The 20948-nt window shown below is 50.5% G+C and overlaps 2 protein-coding genes across 5 annotated transcripts; one reads left to right on the top strand and one right to left on the bottom strand.

Annotated features, from left to right (window-relative positions):
* Window positions 1–258: 258 nt before the first annotated feature.
* On the top strand, window positions 259–3911 carry TCF19 (transcription factor 19). 2 transcript variants are annotated; one of them, XM_036875522.2, is made up of 4 exons: window positions 259–416; window positions 817–1372; window positions 2327–2876; window positions 3132–3911. In XM_036875522.2, the coding sequence occupies exons 2-4, from the start codon at window positions 1108–1110 to the stop codon at window positions 3370–3372; spliced, it is 1056 nt and encodes a 351-aa protein (XP_036731417.1). In that variant the 5' UTR covers window positions 259–416; window positions 817–1107; the 3' UTR covers window positions 3373–3911. The 2 variants fall into 2 exon arrangements, with proteins under 2 accessions (XP_036731417.1, XP_036731418.1); XM_036875523.2 differs by lacking the exon at window positions 259–416 and having other exon boundaries at window positions 425–1372.
* A 124-nt stretch (window positions 3912–4035) lies between these two features.
* Window positions 4036–20505, bottom strand: POU5F1 (POU class 5 homeobox 1). Of its 3 annotated transcripts, none has more exons than XM_057493667.1 (5): window positions 20319–20505; window positions 6584–6704; window positions 6134–6264; window positions 5697–5855; window positions 4036–5514 (listed from the first exon to the last, which is right to left on the bottom strand). In XM_057493667.1, exons 1-5 carry the CDS (start codon window positions 20496–20498, stop codon window positions 5248–5250), a joined length of 858 nt encoding a protein of 285 aa, XP_057349650.1. In that variant the 5' UTR covers window positions 20499–20505; the 3' UTR covers window positions 4036–5247. The 3 variants fall into 3 exon arrangements, with proteins under 3 accessions (XP_057349650.1, XP_057349651.1, XP_036731460.1); XM_057493668.1 differs by lacking the exon at window positions 20319–20505 and adding an exon at window positions 19925–19988; XM_036875565.2 differs by lacking the exon at window positions 20319–20505 and adding an exon at window positions 9505–9909.
* Between the last annotated feature and the right edge of the window lie 443 nt (window positions 20506–20948).

Genomic DNA, 20948 nt, shown 5'->3' with positions numbered 1-20948 from the left:
CGCAATTGTGTCTGAAGCCGGGCCCAATTAAGACGTCCGGGGCATCTCCGCGCCCTGGCGGCTCCTCCCAACTTCTGGAACCCGGGAAAACTTGTGAACTAATCAGAAAAAGCGGGAGGCGGGAGATCAGAGACCCTCCCAGAGCGCCGCCCAATGCAATGGAGGAAGACAAAGGGGTTGGCCAATCAGGAACGGCACGGGGGGCGGGCTCGCTCGGCGCGAAGTTCGGACCGGGAATCCCGAAGGCGGGGCCGGCAATGCCCGCGCGCGGAGGTCGCACCCCTCCCCGGCTCTTGCTTACTCGCTGTCAACAGCAGCGAGTGAGCCAGACGCGGCCGGAGTCCAAACGGGTACGGGGGCCTCCGCGAAGGCTGACACTGCCGGGAGAGGAGACCGCCCGGAGACTGCACAGCACGGTAGACCCGAAAAGGACCTGGGGAGGGGAGAAAAAGTCCGTGTTTGCCTTGCAAGATCTCGGGGTGCGCGTTCCTGTTTTTATCCCACCGGAGAAGCTGTGAAGCAGGGGTTTAGATCCGCTTTGTTGGAGAACGTAGGGATCCATTTACACTGCCTTTACGGGGCGGGGATGGGAGGTGACAGTGGATACACTTCCCACGGACGTTTGAGCTAACTAGTTAAGAGCGAGGCTTGGACGAGCAGGAGGGTTACTCTATTTGGATAAGCAGGTCTGACAGGAAGAAGCTGCTTTTCTCCAGATTACGCCGAGGTGACAAGTTTTGCACGGCAGGACTCCCTATGCACACACCTAGTTTTCATTTCCCCAGAAGCTGCCTACTGTATTATTGCCTTGCACAGGTTGAAGTCTCCCGGAATACTTTGCGGCCTAAGGATCCAGTTCAACGAGGGTGCCGTGGGACGCGTTCGTTTTGGCACTGCTCTGGAACTGTCCCTGAATTTTTGTTGCAAAGCTGCTTGACACTTTTGTTTGCGTCATGTGCCTAGGCTCCTTGCACTCTGAATTTGCACTAAGGGAGTGTGCTCAAAGTTGAAATTGCACAAAGCACGGCTCAGATTTGCATCAGACAGGTGCACTCGGGCCACCGTGCATAGCTCAGAAGTGGGAAAGGTGATGGACTCCTGAAGTGGATGAGGTGTGCAGAGAGGGCCCCGCCCATGCTGCCCTGCTTCCAGCTACTGCGAATAGGGGGTGGCAGAGGCGGCGACCTCTACACTTTCCATCCACCAAGCAGGGCTGGCTGCACTTATCGCTTGGGCCGCAGGGCTGACCTGTGTGATGTGGTTCTGCGGCCCCAGCGGGAGACTGGCCTCATCTCTGGAGTCCATGCAGAGCTGCACGCTGAGCACCAGGGTGATAACTGGAGGGTCAGCCTGGAGGACCATAGCAGCCAAGGTGAGCAGTGAGCAGGGCATCCTTCTGCCTGGGAGAGTTGCAGTTCCTGGCGGGAATCATTAAGGGGTTCTACAGGGATGGTGCCTGCCTCCCACATTATCAGATAGGATGGACGGTTGTACCCAGACTTCCATCTTCCCACTAGAAGCTGCAGGGCTGACATTTCATGGTCCCTATTGCCAAACAGGAGTTGGGAGAGATCCACGGGAATCATTGGGGGCAGTATCTTGGTGGGGTTGTTCTGGGACCATTGACATGGCTCCCAGATTTGCTGAGGCACCTTGCTCCTGTTTGAAGGCAGTTAATGATTGAATTGTTTTAATGACCAGGGAGTAAAACATTCAGAGTTGGAGGCAGTTAGTCAGCCTCAGCAGGTTCATGCGTTTGGCCTCTGGTGAAACCTCTCTGGGTCTCACGGTAAAATGTAAGGCTTTATAAGGTCTGTTTGGAAAGTGTTGAGGGGATTAGGTAACTAATAGCAGCCAACATTCATTTAATGCTGTTATGCACCGTTTTAAGTGCACTATCATCCCCATTTTACAGACAAGGAAAGCAAGGCACAAAGAGGTTAGTTAACTTAATCCAAGACAACACAGCTGGTTAAGTGAGGGAACCATAATTTGAACCCAGAGCATCTGAGCAGTGCTGGTGGCTAGTTTTTGAGTTGGAACCTGGTAAGAGTGAGCTTGTCTGAGAATAAGACCTCAGTAGAGTGAGAAAAGCGGTTCCCTCCATGTGCCCTGTGGGAGAGCAGAATAAACTTATTACCAGCTCACAAAGAGCTTAATATCTGATGTCACCGGCTGAGGGACTTTGAATGGGAGAATATGATGACAAGTGTGATGGTTCTGCCTCATGTTCCCCAGAAAAGCTAACAGGGCTCATTTGTCCACTCCTCACTCTGGCCATTTGTCTTTGTTGTTCTCTATCTGTCTGGTGCCCCAACATCAACAGGAACTTTGATCAATAATGTCCGACTTCCAAGGGGTCACAGGTTGGAGTTGAGTGATGGTGACCTTCTTACATTTGGCCCTGAAGGACCCCCAGGAACCAGTCCCTCCGAGTTCTACTTCATGTTTCAGCAAGTCCGAGTCAAACCTCAAGATTTTGCTGCCATTACCATCCCGCGGTCTAGAGAAGGCCCAGGGCCTGGTTTCCGACCCGTGCTGCCACCCCAGGGGGCCCCACAGCGCCCCCTCAGCACCCTCTCCCCTGCCCCAAAAGCCACACTGATCCTCAACTCCATTGGCAGCCTCAGCAAACTCCAGCCCCAGCCCCTCACCTTCTCCCTAAGTAGAGGGTTGTCACAGAGCATGCCTGTTCCCACTGCCCCTGGAGAGGTGGGGATCACTCCTGCGCCACCCCCAAGAAATCGGAGGAAATCTGCTCACCGAGTGTTAGCAGAACTGGACGATGAGAAAGACACTCCTGAGGGGGCCCAACCAGTCCTTATAGAGCCCAGGAAAAAACTCCATGTAGAGAAAACCCCACTGACACACAGCGGGTAAGTTGAGAGATCTTTGTCTCAGTATTTCACTGCCTTCTGTTTCCTTTTTAGAGCCCAGGCTAGGAGGTAGCCTTCTGCTCAAGGGCTAGGGATGGGAGGTGTAACAGGAGAGGCTGGAGATGTAATGGCAGGGCCTGGGTTAGCTCTACTAACCAGGCAAGTCTATCTTGGTTCCCTTCTGATAATCCAGGATAAGAGTTCTAAGCTTCTACATGTTTCCAGTGACCCTGGTTTTTATGTCACTTTCTTCAGAAATCGACGTGGGCGTCCTCGGAAGCACCCAGTGAGCACCCCCAGGACTCCCCCTGCAGTTGGGAATGGGGAGCCCTGTGCAGCCCCTTGTTGCTGCCTGCCCCAAGAAGAAACAGTGGCCTGGGTTCAGTGTGATGGTTGTGACGTCTGGTTCCATGTGGTCTGTGTTGGCTGCAGCATCCAGGCTGCCAGGGAGGCCGACTTCCGGTGCCCAGGGTGTCATGTAGGCATCCATACCTAGGGCCCACCACCAGGGCACTGAAGGACACAGCTGGCACCTCCAGGCCATGAGTAGACACAGTGGGGTGCCAGTGGGCCCTAAGAAATACTCCCTTCTTCCCTTGCCTCCCCAGGAGGGAATGCCTACAACACGGGAAGGGTCTGTGCTATGGATATCCATTCAAGGCCTGAGGCAGACCCCCATGGCCAAGGTAACAGAAGAGTCGGTTTCCTGCCAAAGATATTGCTGCCTCCAGGAAGTTGGAATTGGAAATTCAGTTACAAGCTGTAGGTCCTTGTTGCCAAGGGCACTACAATGCCTGTGATGATCAGCAGCCATCAACTGCAGAGGCCATGCCTGGGAAGATGTAAGCCCCAGACTTGAACAACTGAATTCTTAATATTCTTGGATGGCATCATCTAAGGCATTCTGGGAAAACCTAGGAGAGAGCCCCAAAACTTCCTCCATTGTGGGTAGTCCTGCCACTGACCATGATGATCATAACCTAGCCTTTTAGAGCTTTGCTTCCATTTCCAAATAAAAGAGTGAGCAGCTCCATTCACTCCTAGCTATTTACTCATTTTGTGGGTCTGATACTCCTTGCTTTCTAAATCTTGGGAGAATGGACTTGATAAGGCCTGAAAAACTAACTCAGATTCTTAGGGAAAGAGACAGACAAGGCCCAGAAAAGTAGGAACCCAATCATTGAAAAGGTACAAATACATGAAATGAGCTGAGGTAGGAGATGGGAAAAAAGGTGATTATGGTATCTATTTTAAAGGAAAAGCATTCCACTGCTATTAAAGTAAGGTAAGAGGAGTCTGGTCCAGTTCATGAGGATGATAGAATTTTTACAAACTTTACCAGACTACCAGAGAAAACAGAAAACCTGTACCCCAGCTAGAGCAGGTGCTGACCAGGTCTAGTGTGGATCAGCCAAACCCATGTACAGTACACTTTGTTCTATGAGGCTTCCACCACATCAAGATCCTGTCAAAGCAGCGTTTCTAGAGTAAAGTCTTATCTTGATCTTATATTGCAAACCTCCATGTCCATTCCCTTCTATTCCTACTTAGATTCACCAATGGATTTTTTCCACATCAAGGAACCGTTCCACAGCAGGGCCCCAACCACATCGTGGCAGAGCCTAGACTTAAAGTGAGGGTCTTTGGTGAATCACTCCTGGCCAGGGTAGGCAAAAACCCTATGTGGAAATCAAAGGGACCCTGGTATCAAGAATGCGCAAGGTGGAGTTTCTGGCTGGGAACGGTACACAGAAACAAGCATCTAAACCTTAATTTCTCAATATAAATCCACTGAGAACTTTGAATGAGGAAAGCAAAAGCCAGCTCCTACCAGGGAATGGGCCTACATAATTGCATGTGTGGGCAGAAGTAAAGCACTCAACTTAAACTGCCCTAGGCCTCAAGTGACAGCTCACACCTCTAAGGGCCCCTCTACAAATTAACTCAGGTTCCAACACCAAGTCTCCCCAACAGCATGTATCCCTGTAAGCAGTCCACATGGCCCCTTGGTCTCAGGGTCATTTGCATTAATGACCCTGTTAATATGCACTATTGGGCATCCCCATCCCCACGCCCTCCAGTCACCAAAGGGGATAAACCAAAGACAAAAGTACCCACCTACCGTGTCCCAGGCTTCTTTATTTAAGAACAAAGTGATGAGTGATGTGGGGATTAAAATCAAGAGCATCATTAAACTTCACCTTCCCTCCAACCAGTTCCCCCAAACTCCCTGCCCCCACACCCTTTGTGTTCCCAATTCTTTCCTAGTGAATAAAGAACTTACTCCCAAAGCTCTGGTGAAAATCCCAGGCCTCTCTTTCCCTAGCTCTCCCCCTTTCTCTGCCCCCCATTCCTGGGAAGGGCCAGCACCTCAGTTTGAATGCATGGGAGAACCCAGAGTGGTGACAGACACAGAGGGAAAGGCTTCACCCTCAGGGAAAGGGACCGAGGAGTACAGTGTAGTGAAGTGAGGGCCTCCATAACCTGGGGTACCAAAATGGGGCCCTGGTGCCAGAGGAAAGGATACAGGTCCCCCTGAGAAAGGAGCCCCAGCAGCCTCAAAATCCTCTCGTTGAGAGTAGTCATTGCTAGATCGTTTGCCCTTCTGGCGACGATTGCAGAACCACACTCGGACCACCTAAGAGTGGAGGACACAGGGAGAGTGATGTTTGATCATTAAGCTCTTAGAGGTGGGTCTGGCTCTGCTTAGCCATTGGGCCCAAAGCCAACAAGTGAAAGTGGTTGGAGGGCAGGAGTCAAACCTGGGGAAAGGAGGTGGCGGGGGAAGGAGGCGATGGGGCACAGGGACAGGGCACTTACATCCTTCTCAAGCCCGAGCTGCTGGGCAATGTGGCTGATCTGCTGCAGCGTAGGTTTTGGGCACTGCAGGAACATGTTCTCCAAGTTGCCTCTCACTCGGTTCTCAATACTCGTTCGCTTTCTCTTTCGGGCCTGCACAAGGGTCTCTGCTTTGCATATCTGGGAGGGTGGAGAACAGATGACAAGGGAAGAGCTGGGAGGACAAGTTTTCGACCTGATGAGCAACAGCACCATGGGGTTGGTGGCTCAAGCAAATTACTAAGTAGGTATCAACTGGATGGTATGAAAAAGAAGAACCTTGGAAGGGTGGTTTGGACCAGAGGCTCCGGACCATCTCCCAGCAGAACTGAAGAATTACACTCCATCCCACTAAGAACTACACCCCCACGGAGTGCTGGGAGCCTCAGCAGGTCCCTGTGCACCCCTTGCACCCTCACCTCCTGTAGATTTTCATTGTTGTCAGCTTCCTCCACCCACTTCTGCAGCAGGGGCCGCAGCTTACACATGTTCTTGAAACTGAGCTGCAGAGCCTCAAAGCGGCAGATGGTTGTTTGGCTGAACACCTTTCCTGGGAAGGCCAGTTGAAAGAGAAGCAAGGTGAGGCAGCAGGCAGTACCCTGGTGACCCCAAGACTCAGGGCCTCACCGTCTCTTCCTGCCCTCCCAAGATCCCATACCAAGGTCCCACTTCTTCCCAAAGGGAAGTCAAGGCCCACATATTTTCCCCCCTCCTGCTCTACCTCTAAAGATGAGGGGAGAGGTTGCCCTTGTAACACCCTCCCCTCACTCCCTTGTTTGGGAGGAAAGGCCCAAGAGTTCAGGAATGTTCCTTCCAGGGGAGGTGTGGTCCCTGGGTTCCGTGGGTCAGACATGCTGAGGGGGACCCACCAAAGAGAACCCCCAGGGTGAGCCCCACATCGGCCTGGGTATATCCCAGGGTGATCCTCTTCTGCTTCAAGAGCTTCGCAAATTGCTCGAGGTCTTTCTGCAGAGCCTTGATGTCCTGGGACTGCATTTTAAAAGGCAGAGGACATATAAGAACACCAACACACCAGCTTTCAACCACCCTTCCTACCCTACCTCCCCCAACCCACCCAACCTGACTGTGGCACCAGGGAATGGTCTGTGGAAGTCCAGGCTGCCTAACGTAACATCTAGAAATAACCTATACGCTGATGGACAGTGACTGTGAAGGGGTATGTGGGGGGGACTTGGTGAAGGGGGGAGCCTAGTAAACATAATGTCTTTCATGTAATTGTAGATTAATGATACCAAAATAAAATAAAAAAAGAAAAGAAATAACCTATCTACAAATGTCCTTCACTCCAGAAAGCAGCACAACCAGTAGATGCAGAGGACCATGCAGGCACGGATGGAAGGCAAGTCCAGCCCCAATGAGGACACCTGTCTGGTCATGACCATAACTCCTTTCATATTCACAAAAAGCTTTTTGACTCAAGTATCACCCCCAGTTTGAGGAAGTTTTGAGACTAGAGAAATAAAGAGCACCATGTCTTTCTGATTCTCATCTCAATATACTCCTCCCAGTTTGCTCCCAGGGTCCTACAAACTACGGCCCTGCATGCATAACACAAATTAAACTCACTGCAAAAATAGGTGCCAAAAGAGGTACGAATAAAGTACTTTGTACATAGTTGGCATTCACTGAAAAATTCTGATTATTCCTTATTTTTACTGTATTTTTTGCAATATAAAAGCATCCTCATTGATTAATTCAACAAATTTATTCCCCACCTATAGACCAGAGGCCACACAAAGCAGACAAAAAGCCCTAACCTCATAGAGTTCCATTCTAATGTGGACAATAACTCTCCTGTTATTATGTTTGAAACTAACATGTTAGTATGTTTGAAGCTAACATATAGGACTCTGAAAAAAAGTACAGCAGGGTAGATTACAGGGAAGGTGACCATTGTAACAGAGAGATGGTGGTATCTGAGCAAAGGGAAAGACACAAGTGCAAAACCTTGGGGTGGGGTGGGGGGCGCTGGGGCAGCAAGGCCAGCCAGGCTGGAGCAAGATGAACAGCCTAAAGAAAGGGAAGACAGGAGCTGGTATGGTTAGAGGGGTGAGGCAGAGGGAGGGGAACGATTGGACTTCCACATTTTAAAATGTTCACTCCACTTGCTGTGTTGACAACTGACTAAAGAGGAAGTGAGGTATACAACTAGGGAGACATCTGCGATAATCCTGGCAGAGGTGATGGCACCTGAGACCAGGGTGGTAGTAAGCGACTGATTCAGGATGTCTTTCGGTGTAAAGATAGCGGTGTTTCCAAACAACTGGATGTGGGATGTGAAAGGAATGAGGATGTTTGGGCTTTGAGCTTCTGTGTGACAGGTGGGGTGGAGCAGTTCAGGGAGGCATCCCAGCAGGAGACAGAAAATGTGGTAGTCAGGTCCTCAAGGTATTTGAGCCTTGAGGGTGGATGAGAGGAAGGAAGGGAAGATAGAGCAGAGACTGAGGAACTGACCTCCAGGACCAGAAAAGCAGCCAGACCTTTGGGAAGTTCTGGAAGCCTTGAGGGAAGTATTTCAAGAATGATCAGTCACATCAAATTCAGATAGGCTAACTTCCAATCCCAACTTCTGCTCGGCAGATGATGTTTCAAACCCATAAACGTCCTCAGCTGTCCCCATTACCGCTTTTCCAAATTCTACTTTGGAGATTTGAAGTAAGGCAAACCCCAGTTCAAACCCTAGCTTCATCACTTAGCATTTAAGATCTATGAAATTGGGCTAATAATACCTCCCTGGGAGATTCTGTGATGGTTAATGAGATAATGATGTCAAAACTGAGCACATAGCCAGGCACTTGGAAAATGGACCACAATTGGCAGCCATTATTATTCAAGGCTCAGCAGTCACCTCCTGCAAAGAATCTAGAGCTACTCGGTCTGCTGAAACTACTCACACCTTCTGTGAGGTCTAAAGGCTTAGTGCTTGATCTCTAATTACTGACACTTGTCTCTTCGGAGGACTGGAAGATACATCCTTAATGGTCCCCAGCAGGGCTGCATGCAGGAGCCTTCAATCCCTCAGCAAAACCGTGGAATGGCCTAGAGAGGACTTCTTCCATCCATTTTCCCCCTTGTTCACAATTTACAGAACTAAGACTGAAATCGGTAGGTACTCCAACTATCTACAAGGGGTGCCAGGGGAACCAGGGGCGCACTTCGCATAATGGTGACTCACTGGCCAAGGCAGAGGTCAAAGGAAGACAAGCCCTAAACTTGACGGGAGGTAAACTCAATTCCGCACATCCACACACACAGCCCAAACAGGAGCTTCTATCAGAAACCAGTCACACCCTAGACCTTCAGGAACAATAACTCTTAGGATAAGCACTGATTTCACCCTCAGGCCACACTTAACCCTAAGCTCAAGATCCTCGGTCTGGTAAGGATCAAATTTTCAAGAAGGGGTCAGGGTGGGAGGAGAGGCTCAAACTCCAAGCTGGGTCTGGTACTGGGCTGGTCATGAAAGTGACCAAACTCTGGTCAGGCCTAGAAGTGGAAAGGACCTACTGACAAGGACCAGGGCGGGAAGCAAGGCCAACCCGGACTCCCCAGGGTTGTCCCTGCCCTCACCTGCCATTCCTCCTGAACTCTGGCTTCTAGCTCCCACCTGGCCCTGTTCTCAGGACTAGCTGCAGTGGCCACGTACCCCTCTCTGCCTGGGACGCCTCTTGGGTTCCAGGCCTAGGCAACTGCAGGCACCCACCTTCCTCTCCCGTTACCACCCCTTCCAGCCCGGCCACCTCCTCCAGCCCTGTTGTCGCTCACTCGCCTCCTCCGAATTTTGCTCCAGTTTCTCCTTCTCCAGCTTCACGGCACCAGCGGGGACAGCGCAGGGCTCAGGGGAGGCCCCTTCGGAGTTGCTCTCCGCCCTGGCTCCCACCTCTGTCTCCGGCTGAGAGGTCTCCAGGCCGCCTTGGGGCGCCAGCCCCACTCCAATCTGAGGTCCACAGTATGCCATCCCTCCAAAGAACTCATACGGTGGGGGGCATGGGGGGATCCCCCACACCTCAGCGCCTGGCCCAACCCCTGGCCCAATTCCTGACCCGCCAGGAGGGCCTTGGAAGCTCAGCCAGGTCCGAGGGTCAACCCAGCCTGGCTCTGGCCCTCCAGGCCCTTCACCTCCACCTCCCGGTGGGGGCGAGAAGGCAAAGTCGGAAGCCAGGTGTCCCGCCATGGGGAAAGAAGGCGCCCCAAGCCGGGGGCCTGGTGAAATGAGGGCTCTCCAAGGGACTGCTCAACACCTCTCACCCTCCCCAATCCCACCCACTAGCCTTGACCTCTGGCCCCGCCCCCTGGATGGGTGGAGGAGAGGGCGGTGGGGGTGGGAGAAACTGAGGCGAAAGGTGTTTGCCTGATGGTGGCAGTGGTGTCTGCAGCCCGGAGAAGCAGGGAGCTTCAACTCAGCCCCTCTCCAGGCCCCAGACCCCAAGACCCTAGGCGCAAGTTCCCCACATAGAACGTCATTTCCGACTCCCAATTGGCTGCCCTGCCCTCTCTTGGACTCTGCACACCTCAAAGCTGTCTGGGGTCCTTTGGACACTTCCTCCAAGTGTTTCACTTTATGCTCCACTCCTCTCCAAAGATCCTAATACCACCTCCTCTCTGGGGCCCAGACACCCCCGGGCTCCTCCATTTATTGAACGTGTATGTGCCAAGTACCCCAATGGCTCCCCCTCGATTTCTTAACAGCCACCCCCAGTCCAGAAACCTAGGCATTCCTATCCAGATTGCTGGCCAGATGGTTACCTCAAAGCCCATGGATGCCCGTTACCCATCTGCTCAGCCTGCGGAGTTCTCCCCATCTCCGGGGCCTGACTGCCAAACAAGGCCTCCACTCCAATACACCCCAAGTCTTCTGTTCCAGAGGCCCGTCACCTATCAGGCCCAGGGATTGACCACTATTTCCCCTTCAAAGGGCCAGGCTCTGGACCCACTGGGCCCATGTTCACCTAACTTTGTCCAGACAGAGGGATCGTACACCCGCTCGTGGGCCCCCCACTGTGGGACCCGCACATCAGGTTCCCTGACCTCCACCTTCAGGGATCCGAATATCTGGCATGATGGCTGCCAGTTCTCCCTCCCCCACCTCCCCTGCCCAGGCCTCCAGCCCTAGGCCCTGGGTGGGGAAAGCCTAGAAGGGAGCAGGGAGAAAAAAATATCTGACTTCAGGTTCAAAGAGGTTTGGGAGGGACTGGGGGAAGGGGGCAGGACAATGGCCTTGTCTGGACAATCCCGGTCCCCAGAGGGGGCAGCTCTAACCCTAAACAAGTGCTCAGCCCTTGAATGGGCCTGGATGGCTCCCCTGGGGACAGCTTCCTGCCCCCCCCAGCCCCCCAGCCCCAATCCCCTCACACAGAATCCCCCCACACAGAATGCCCCTCAGAGTGGCTAAAAGAGCACCAGCAACTCCCCTCAGTCCCCTCAAAAACTGAGCCTCAGACAGGGCCCCCCACTGGGACCCAGGTATCCTGCTCCCCTTCCTCTGGAGGACTCAGGCGTCCATCCTCGCCACCCACCCCTCCCCCAGCCCAAGGGAAGCACTGTGGGGGGGGGGAGATGCAGAGGTGGTGGAGAGCGATCTGGGAGCGGGTGCACAAAGCCTGCCCTAAGCTCTTCCCCGTACAAGAGCTCACACTGCTGGCCCAGGCTTTGATTCTGTTTGCAAGAGAATAGTGCTGACTGTCTGTGAGGGATGGTGTTTGTCTGTCTGCTCCCAAAGTTTGCCCTAAATGGAGGCCCTGCGGTGAACCTGGTTCTGGCCCAGAGTTCCCTACAGCTTGGAAGGCCCACATCCTGAGCCTGGGGACACTGACCTCGCTGACTTAAGGCACCTCTTCATCTCAGCTCCGTCTGGGGTTATTTGCTGTGGTCAGTAGCTCGATGTCTGCCTTCTGAGGGGCTGGTGTCCCGGTGGGAGCCCTCCTGACTGACCAGCTGCCTTTACCTGGGTGGTATCCATGAATCTTGAGCCTGTTTTTTTATTTTTTCCCCCCTCTGAATCTGCATCATACAGCCCTGATCATGCACCCACCTGTATGTACTTTTTGGACAACTAACTATATACAGGCATTTCAATACTTGCCAGAAGTCTGTTGGAAGAACTCCAGTGCCATGGGGCTGGAACTGCATTCACCTCTAAGCCACTAACTGCCCGAAAGGCAGATAGATTAAGGGGCCGAGTGGGGGTGGAGAGACTTGCATTGGAACAGGAGGGGGCCCCTCCTCAGCCATCTCCCCAACCCCCAGGACAGAGCCATCACGGCACCTTTGTCATGCATCTATCTGCTGTCTGCCATGAAGACAGCCTCCCAGAGGAGGGGGAGGGACAGGGCTAGGACTTGGCTGAAATCCGCACCACAACCAGTGCTCCTCAGCTTGCCACCCTCTTGGCTCTCAGAAACCTCTCTCCTTGTGCTAGTGTGCTAGTCCAGAGAGCCTTCTGTCTTCCCAGTAATTCCTCAAACTCCCTCCCCAATTTCCCCACTCAATAGCACCCTCTTGTTTTATCGATGTTTGCAGTTGTTCTGGGTGGTATGTTTCTGGCTAGGGCAAGAGGCCCATTCCAGAGAGAGAACCAGAGGGGCAGATGCCTGGGTCCTTGGGTGGCTTGTGGCCAGACATCCGAGCCAGGTCATTCCTGTGCTTGCCTGAGTCTGACCCAGAAGTTCAATGACAAGTTAAGTTTGGAGTTCTACCTGGCCCCTCCTGGGGTGCTCAAGGTTGACCCCAGGTTGGAACACGCTCCCTTCCCTCTCCCCACCCTCCCGTTAAGCCTGAAGTGTAGGTGGCTTCATTTCTGCGAGGCCACTGGCCAGCACAAGGCTGTTGGCCTACAGGAGCCTGGAAGCAGAATTGAACTGTCAACCCCGGCTTCTCAACCTCCCAAGTCTTAGAGAGTCCCCAGAAAACCTGAAGTCCTGAAAATTAGTTTAGGACTGGGCTCACAAACTCTCCAGATCCACCTTTATTACAGTGCAATGTTGAGGCCCTTCACAGAGACCAATGCAAGTGCCTGGTTGCTGAGCACTGCCAGGAGACCCAGGGAAGGCAGCTGAGGTCCACCACAACCCCAGGTGTGGCGGCCAGCATGGCTGCAAAGAGGTATGATGGTGGCCTTGCTGCTGTCAGCCTAGCTGTCACCTTGCTGGGATATGGGGGTGCTGTTTTTGGGAAAACCAGCTGAATGAGCTCAGATGGGGACCAAGGGAGACTCCCTCTTTGCCAGGGTAGCAAACCACTTATTTTGACTTTTTGGTTCTGTCCATCTGAAGGCAGAAGAAAGGGAAAGAACGGCAGGTTGAGGAGAGAAGGGCTCAGGCTTTGCCCATTGTGGGAGATTATCCCCCTCAAACTCAATTTGCACATATTCTAGGGCTCACTGTAAACCAACCCTCCCTCTTCAACAATTGACCCTCTGATCTCTTCCACGAGCTCTGCAGACTGAAGTCTTCTTTCCCACCTGGGACATTTTTACCTCAAATAGAGGGCTTGGCTCTCTGTAGTCTGTGTGGAGAGGATGAGGAGTAGGGAGGCCAGGAGAGGTGGTCAGGAATAAACCAAGTGTCTGTGGAGCAGGGATCTAGGCCCCGGCTCTGGCTCCCTAGCTAACAGTAGCTTTCCTTCCTGTGCCTCGGTTTCCCCACCTAACAAGAAGGAACTGGACTAAATGAACTCTAAATTTCCTTCCAGCTAGGACACCAAATTGCCCCACTCCCAAACACCCTTCTATCTATCCTCATCATTTACTGTCATGGGAATATAAATTTCTCTCTACATAACCCATGAAGAGAAATTGGGGCTGGAGCAGTGGGAGAGGAGAGCGTCAGTGAGGTGCTGGCCCAGGCCTTCCCACACCCCACCTCCCAGCTCCCAGCAGCCTTTCTGAGAAAGCCAACATGTTTTCCCCTCAAGTCTGACCAATTACGCATAAGGAGTTTAAGAGGCTAGTTTTGATTTGGTTTTCAGTGCTTGGGAGGTTACAAGAAATGCACTTCAGGAGGTAAAACTTCTTATGGAAAATAGAGATGGTGTGTGTGATTACATGTGTTATGTTGAGAAGGAAACAACTGAGGCCAAAGCCTAGAAAGGGAACAAAACCCCTAGCCTGTTCTTATTCCTTTGGTTGCTTTCTTTAAATCACTGCTCTGGGGCCTCAGGGTCCCAGCCTCATGCCAGGTGATCCTTAAGGTCACCCCCAGCTCTCAAATTCTGAGCATATCTGCTGTCCTGCCCTTCTTCCCCTTCTTCCAGAGGAAAGTGCTTGAAGCTTTGCAGTGACCACTGCAGAAGCCAGGAACTCTCAGAAGATCCAGACTGGGGGTGCTTAGAATGAGGAGGCTCCAAAAGGAGAGGACATGTAGGCCTCTGACAGACCAGTGGGGCTCTGCCTCCCCACACCTTTCCCTGGGCCACCCTGGCCATTCATCTGAGGTCAGAGACCCAGATTGTTTGGTGCTCCATCAGACAGAAGAGCCTCTGCTCATGTCAAAGGGCAGCTCAGGGGGCTGCTGGTCTAAGCAATCCCATTCCCCTGGTAACAGGTGGCTTGAAGTCTCAGGGACTGAAGGTTCAGGGCCAGACTGTCCCTTAATTAGGTTGGCTGGACTACTGGAAGATAGAAGCCAAGGGCCCCACATATTGGGATGAGCTCCCTTCCAGGGGCTTTTCAGAGAGTCATATGCACTGGGGGGGCTAGTGGGACAGGGAGGAACTGGGTCAAAGGAGACTAAAAGACCTCCTAGACCTGGGAGGCTTGCTGCCACTGGTCTTGCCGAAGTGCCGTGCATCCTCCACCCTAGGACAGGGCTGCCAGCAAGGCACCATTCACACAATACTCTATGGTGACTGTTGGTCACACCCCACCCTGAGTGCCCTGGGTGCTAAGCCCAGGTCAGAACTTGAACACCAAGTAGAAAAGGGTTGACCAAATATGTGTGAGAGAAGGCATCTCCCCATCTGCAGTTCTTCTTTTTGCTGGCTTGCCTTTGCTGCAGGTAAGACTGAAGTGGGCTGAGAAGGAAGCCCTGGCCAGCATAGTTTGTGCCATCAGTGTCCTGCACTGCTCTGGTTCCCCAGCAACTCACACAGCCTACCACTGTCTGGAGGGTGTACTTCTGAAATGCCAAAGCCCCAGAACTCCAAAGTTACACGAGAGCCAGTGGCCTCTCCCATCTTTACTCCCACCACTGGAATTCCCTTCTACTGATAAACCGTCCGCCCTTCTCCAAGATGCATTCTGAACACACTGCATCCCCCACACTGGCCCTTCCTGAAGGTAGTGACCCATGCAGACCTAACTGAGCCTCTCTAGCCTCACTTTCCTCATCTGGGAATTGGTGATAATAGTCCTTACCTCACAAGTAAAGATCCAGTGAGATAATGCATGCCAGTGTTCTTGTAAAATATGCCAATAAGAATTCAAGAACCAGTAGCAACTGCTATTGTCATGTTTATTATTCGTAATAGTACAAATAGCACTTAATGGACCCTCAGATGTTTGCTTGATGGAAAAAAAAAATTATGTAGGTTAGAAATATACTTCACTTGGGACCATAACCAGGTAGGTCTCTGGGTCTATAACTACTAGTGAGGGTGGGGAGGTGACTATGTCAGAAAAAGGCCAGTTATTTCCAAAACCCTGGATTTGAAAGGTTGGGTATGATTTTTTTTCACCTGAAAAGAAGGCGAAAGAGCCTAGGGACAATGGAGATTCTCTAGCCCTATTCCCTGACTGGGGGAAGGGTGGGAGTCTTATACTTATGGCCTACCCTTTCCAATACCAATACCCAGTCTTTCTGGCACTGCTGGGTATGTAATAGGGTTTAGAATCAGGGATAAAATCCTCCAGACAGAGGAGGAGATAACATCAGGATCTCAGTGAAGGGTCCTATATCTAGAGCACCAGGCACTTAATAAATATTAATTGAACAATAATGAAGGCACAGCTCGGTATCTGCAGGACAGCACTGAATTGTCCCCACCTGCACCCTAGTCACCTTGGCTCTGTTTTTCTGCCCCATCATGCTCCCTAGAATGACGACAAGGCACTGGGCTCTGGCCTTCAGTCTGAGAATCAACTTTTCCCAAGCCCCTGAGTCCCTAGCCTGGGAGAAGGGTGCCCTGGGCTCTGCCTACCTGCCCTCTTTGCAACACCTTAAGAAAGGCTGGCCACCCCAGTAGCCTAAGAATTTATAAGGGGCTTGCCCAGGACTGGGCAGGAAAAGAGCAATGATGTCATAGAGCAGAAAACAGGTTGCTGAGGGAATAAATGGTGGAACGGCTTCTACGAGGCATCAAACTGGGAAAAGGTCCCACTAGGTTCCTGTGAGAAGGTGAGACTGTGTGACTATTTTTGGGACTCCAAAAGAGTGAGTAAGGGGAATGGGAGTGAACTGGGAAGAGAAACTCTTGTTTCCCTGCAGGATCTCATCCAGACTCATTTAAAATAAAATAGTAATGACTCCCAATATGTAAATCCCTGGGCTCCATATCACTACATCCAACTACCTGTTGGCTGTCTTGACCTAATGTCCAAGGTTGTCTCAAACTCAAGACATCCAAACTGAGCAGGTCCTATTAGACCCCACCTGGTAGCTGGTAGAACAACCCATCTTTCGTTCTATATTCCTTGTAGGTAGCATCACCATCCAATCTACCCACTTACTCAAGTAGAACTGGGTTGTGATGTAGGAAATTACCTATGCCACAGTGGCCTTCTGGTACAGTATCATGGTCACAGAGCAAAAAGACTCCAAGACCAAATGAAGACGCTTGAATCACATGGATTATTAAACGGATGTGAAACACATAGCGAGGAACAAGGGGAGAGCAATGGGGTAGGTTAACACATTTAGGACTAGGCACAAGTTGGGTGGGAGGATCACAGTTTGAATTTTGAGTTATGCAACGTGCACCTGCCCTGTCAAACTGAGGCCTCCTGCATACTGAGTGGCTCAGATGTCTCAAATATTTAGGGTGACATTAAGTATTTAGTCCCTGCTTGGTTCTTCCCTCCCTTTCTATCTCCAGTCTCACAAAAATGTTCTACTTACTTAGTGATGTCTAACATGTCTCACAGATCACTAGCTGATTTATCTATGTATAACACTTTTTATAAATCCCACCCATCCCATTTATTTTCTTATTCCACCCATTGTCTTATAGCAGAACTGGATATTCCCAAACAATCAGCACATGTGCTTTACATGGTGCTTATCCTAGATTGCTGCCTCCCTCAACACCTCACAGTTTTAAACAATTATCAAGCCCTGCCCATTTTTTACTTTCTATTTCCCCAATCTGGACATTTCCTCTCTCTCTCCACCAAATCAATTCATAGCACGGCTTGCTGGCTTGCTTGGTATAGCCAGTCTTTCTGATTGGTCTCCCTCCCTCCAGTCTTAACCATGTAAAATCTGTCCTCCTTATAATCTGAGTGATAAATATGGCAACATATTTCACTACATTCCACTCTGCTGCTCCTGCAAGAGTTTCCTTTTGTCCTCAGGGTGACTTCCAAGCTTCTTAGGAGGCTAAACACGGCCCCTCAAAGGCTGGCTTCTTCATCCTCATCTCCCACCACTCCCTGCCTTCATTTGACCCTCTTGGAACAGGAATGTTTGAGCATCGCTGTTCTCCTGTTGATGTTCCAGGTGCCAGTGTCTTCCTGAGACTGTTCACTCTCAAGGGAAGTCTCCCTTCTGCTTCAGGCCACAGCCACATTAAACCCTTACCCTCGCCTCAAATCACCTACTATGCCCCTGCATCTCTGCATTTCAGAGATGACCTCTGACCCTTACCAGGTTGGTGGGCTAATCCACAACATACACACATGCACTCCCTGTGCTCATCTATGGAGGCACGTCCCTCACAGGGCCAGATGAACTCCTTGGCGTCCCTGTGAGCCCCCTTGGTTATTCCCTCTTACGCAGCACAAAACCCTCTCCTGAGTTTGCCAGCTCCCCAGAGGGGTGGGAAGGACAGGGAAGCGCTCCCTCAGCCTACCAGAGCCTAAGAAGAATCCCCCTGGCTTTGTTTCCCAGGCCTTTCCTCTCAGCCTGACTCAAGTAATATTCATAGTTTAATATTACTAAGTACCCAGAATCTATTTTTAACCAGCAACTCACTAATAATTCTTATGAGATGTACTGCCTTGGACAAGGTCTTTAGTCTCTGAGCCTTACTTTCCTCATATATGAACGAGGAAATGATGCCTTTTTTTAGAAGATTAGAGGTAATCCTTCCTCCCTCCCGGCAAAAAGCATCTAGTAAGTATGCTTAAACATATTTTAAATCAAACATATCTGCTGTTATCATTGGCTCTTTTCAAAGATCTCTCCCTTTAGACTGACTCCTCTTCCCAAACAAGCTCCTCAAATAAATTGTCCTTTTCTACTTCCTTAACCCTCACTGAGCTTTAATTAACAAAATGTTTTACTTGATTTTTTTTTCTGACAAAGAAGTAACATCAACTATCTGAGAATAACATGATGAAAAAAGTGATAGGCCCTCCAGCACCCTTCCTCCCAAGATAACCACTGTTGTCAGCTTGATGAGTGTTCCTACAGATTACTTTTCTTGAATATGGTAACCCACTGTTTTAAACAAAATATGAGTTTCTACTCTAAAACTTTTTTTAAAATTCACTTAGTAAATATATGTCTCATCAAATCATGCTTGCCTCGCCCTCAGTGTGAGGCCAAAACTGGCTGGGGTCACTGGCCACTTCCTAATTGCCAAATCCATCAACTTTTGTCAGCCTTTATCTGACTGGTCTCTCAGCAGTCTGTGACCCTGGATTTCTCTTCCTCTTGTCACTCTCCTGCTTGGGGGCTGACTTCCCTCCTCAGCCTCCCTGACTGGCTCCAGTGCCTAAGTAGTGACTGTCAGGTTTCTTGTCACTTCCTCAAGCCATTCCCCCTGCTCCTTTTACAATAATTGCCTGGAGAAACCCATACACCTCAGGACTTCATTCGTGAGCCCTTCCCACTACACAGCTCTTACACAAGTCCAGTCATTGCCCGAGACCCTGCCACAAGACCTTCCCCACTGCTTTCCAAACCAGCTAAAGTCTCGGCCTGCCTTCAGCGGGCAACGGACTTGCCTAGGATTTAGAACCAGAAAGACCTGGATGTATACCCCTCACAAACATACCAGAGTGTGAATCGAGGGAAATTACATAACTTCTAAGACCCCCTCTCACATCATTAGCCCAGGAAATTGAGACCTAAGGGATATGGCTGAGATTTAATAGTTTAATATTACTAAGTACCCAGAAAGCAATGGCAGAGATGAGCACTCTAACAATCCATGTGCTCTGATTCAGCCTGTGCCATCCCATCCCGTCAGATTTTCAGATATACCTATGGTCCCCAGAATCCCTCTCTGGCTGTGGTTACCTGGAGTGCCCTTCCTGCCGCTGCTCATCTTCCAACCTTGAATGTCAGCCATCTCCTCTTAAGCCCTTCTGCACCTGCAGAGATAGAACTCCCTCCTTTGGGTTGCTCCAAGACCCTACACATTCTGCGGTGATAGCATCTACAGGCATACCGTGGAGATGTCTGGTTCCAGACCACCACAATAAACTGAATTTTGCAATAATGCAAGTCAAATGCATTTTTGGTTTCCCAGTGCGTATAAGTTGTGGCTACACTATACTAAGTCTACTTAGTGTGAAACAGCATGTCTAAAAAAAAAAAAGTACCAACCTTAATTAAAAAACACTTTATGGCTAAAAAATGCTAACCATCATCTGAATTTCAGCAAGCAGTAATCAATGATCACCACAACAAATAATATGTAATATACAATACGATAATAATGAAAAAGTTTGAAATATGAGAATTATGAAATGTGACACAGACACAAAGTGGGCAATGCTGTTAGAAAAATAGCATGAATAGACTTGCTCAACTCAGGGTTGCCACAAACTTCAAATTGTAAAAATGCAGTATCTGTGAAGTACGATAAAGTGAAGTGTAATGAGATATTCCTGTATATTTCACTGCACTAATCTGCTCAATAGTTTTTTTCACCAGACTGACACCTTTCTGAGATAAAATCTTATTCATCTTTGCCAAGTAGGAAGTAGTTAATCAGTTAAGTGAGAGGGCTGCAAAACTCAACTCGATATAAAATTCATTTTTTTCCGTTGATCTCCTGCCATACCATCGCACAAGTGTAGGGGTTACCTTTAAGTTTCATGTGTGGGAGAGAGGATCTTCGGTAATCATTATGAGAGGCAGCTTGTCTCAGGAAACTACCCCCCACGCCTGCTACGCCTTATCTTCTCTCAGACTTGGCAGCCTCCATCTCATTGGTCCTCCCTGACTGGGCTCCAGGAAGTGGTCACAAAGGGGGAGACTGAGGTTGGGGAGAAGGGAAGGGGTCTACACAACTGATCCTCCCCACATCTCAGCGTCCACGTGGCACCAACATCAGGCACCAGCGGTGGGAGTGTGGGACACCCGGGCCTCGGATTCTCTGCAAAGTAAACTTCTTGCTGCCGGGCTGAGGGTCCTGGGGTTGGGGGTCGGACAGCAGGCCTGGAAGGTGGGTTCACTCGGCATCCCCACCCGCACTCACTAGCCTGGCTTCCGGACAAGCGCAGTAGCAGAACAACACACACCCGGCCGACGAGCTCGGGCACGAAGCGCAACCCGGTCCTAGTCCCAGGTCTGCAGCTGCTCCCAGCACAGGCCCAGCCCTCCTCCCGCGCCGTCTGGACCTGCCCAAGCCGGGCCCAATGACCCCAGAGGCTCCCATTGGGCCATAGCTGCTTGGGAGGCGGGCCTTTCCCTTTCCCTTGACTGTCATTGGACTAAATCTAGTCAGAGACGGGATTCTGTCCCACGCCCACAGGAGGGTTTTTTGGTCCACCCTGATTTTGGAATTCTGAATTTAAATTGTTCCTCCTCGATCGCTGTGGGATTAAACGTGTCTTTATGTTCGGATCCCTCCTCACCAATTAAATATTATATTTTAAAATCCGCTTTCATGTCTGATTTCCTAGCGTCTGCGTAAGAACCTTATTTACATTCTCAGTCATGCGATCCTTTGAAGTTGCACCAGAAGTTTTTTTGTTTGGGTAAATTTAAATTGTGGTAAAAGACACATAAAGTTTAAACATTTTAGCCACTTTTAAGAGTACGCTAAGTACACCTAAGTAGCTCACATTGTTGTGCAACTGTCACCAAAAAGCTTGATGTATACAGT

This window comes from Manis pentadactyla, chromosome 16, assembly GCF_030020395.1.
Source record: "Manis pentadactyla isolate mManPen7 chromosome 16, mManPen7.hap1, whole genome shotgun sequence".
In the NCBI taxonomy this organism is placed as follows: Eukaryota; Metazoa; Chordata; class Mammalia; order Pholidota; family Manidae; genus Manis; species Manis pentadactyla.
This window is presented reverse-complemented; position numbering and strand designations above follow the sequence as displayed.

What these genes read in the sequence shown, in the direction of transcription:
- TCF19 (XM_036875522.2), top strand. Translation starts at nt 1,108, where the DNA reads ATGAGGTGTGCAGAGAGGGCCCCGCCCATGCTGCCCTGCTTCCAGCTA. An exon ending in GGAGGACCATAGCAGCCAAG is followed by an intron (nt 1,373 to 2,326) that starts GTGAGCAGTGAG and finishes CAACATCAACAG; the next exon opens with GAACTTTGATCAATAATGTC. An exon ending in ACCCCACTGACACACAGCGG is followed by an intron (nt 2,877 to 3,131) that starts GTAAGTTGAGAG and finishes CACTTTCTTCAG; the next exon opens with AAATCGACGTGGGCGTCCTC.
- POU5F1 (XM_036875565.2), bottom strand. Translation starts at nt 9,909, where the DNA reads ATGGCGGGACACCTGGCTTCCGACTTTGCCTTCTCGCCCCCACCGGGA. An exon ending in CACCCTGGGGGTTCTCTTTG is followed by an intron (nt 6,265 to 6,583) that starts GTGGGTCCCCCT and finishes TGGCCTTCCCAG; the next exon opens with GAAAGGTGTTCAGCCAAACA. An exon ending in ACAATGAAAATCTACAGGAG is followed by an intron (nt 5,856 to 6,133) that starts GTGAGGGTGCAA and finishes CCACCCTCCCAG; the next exon opens with ATATGCAAAGCAGAGACCCT.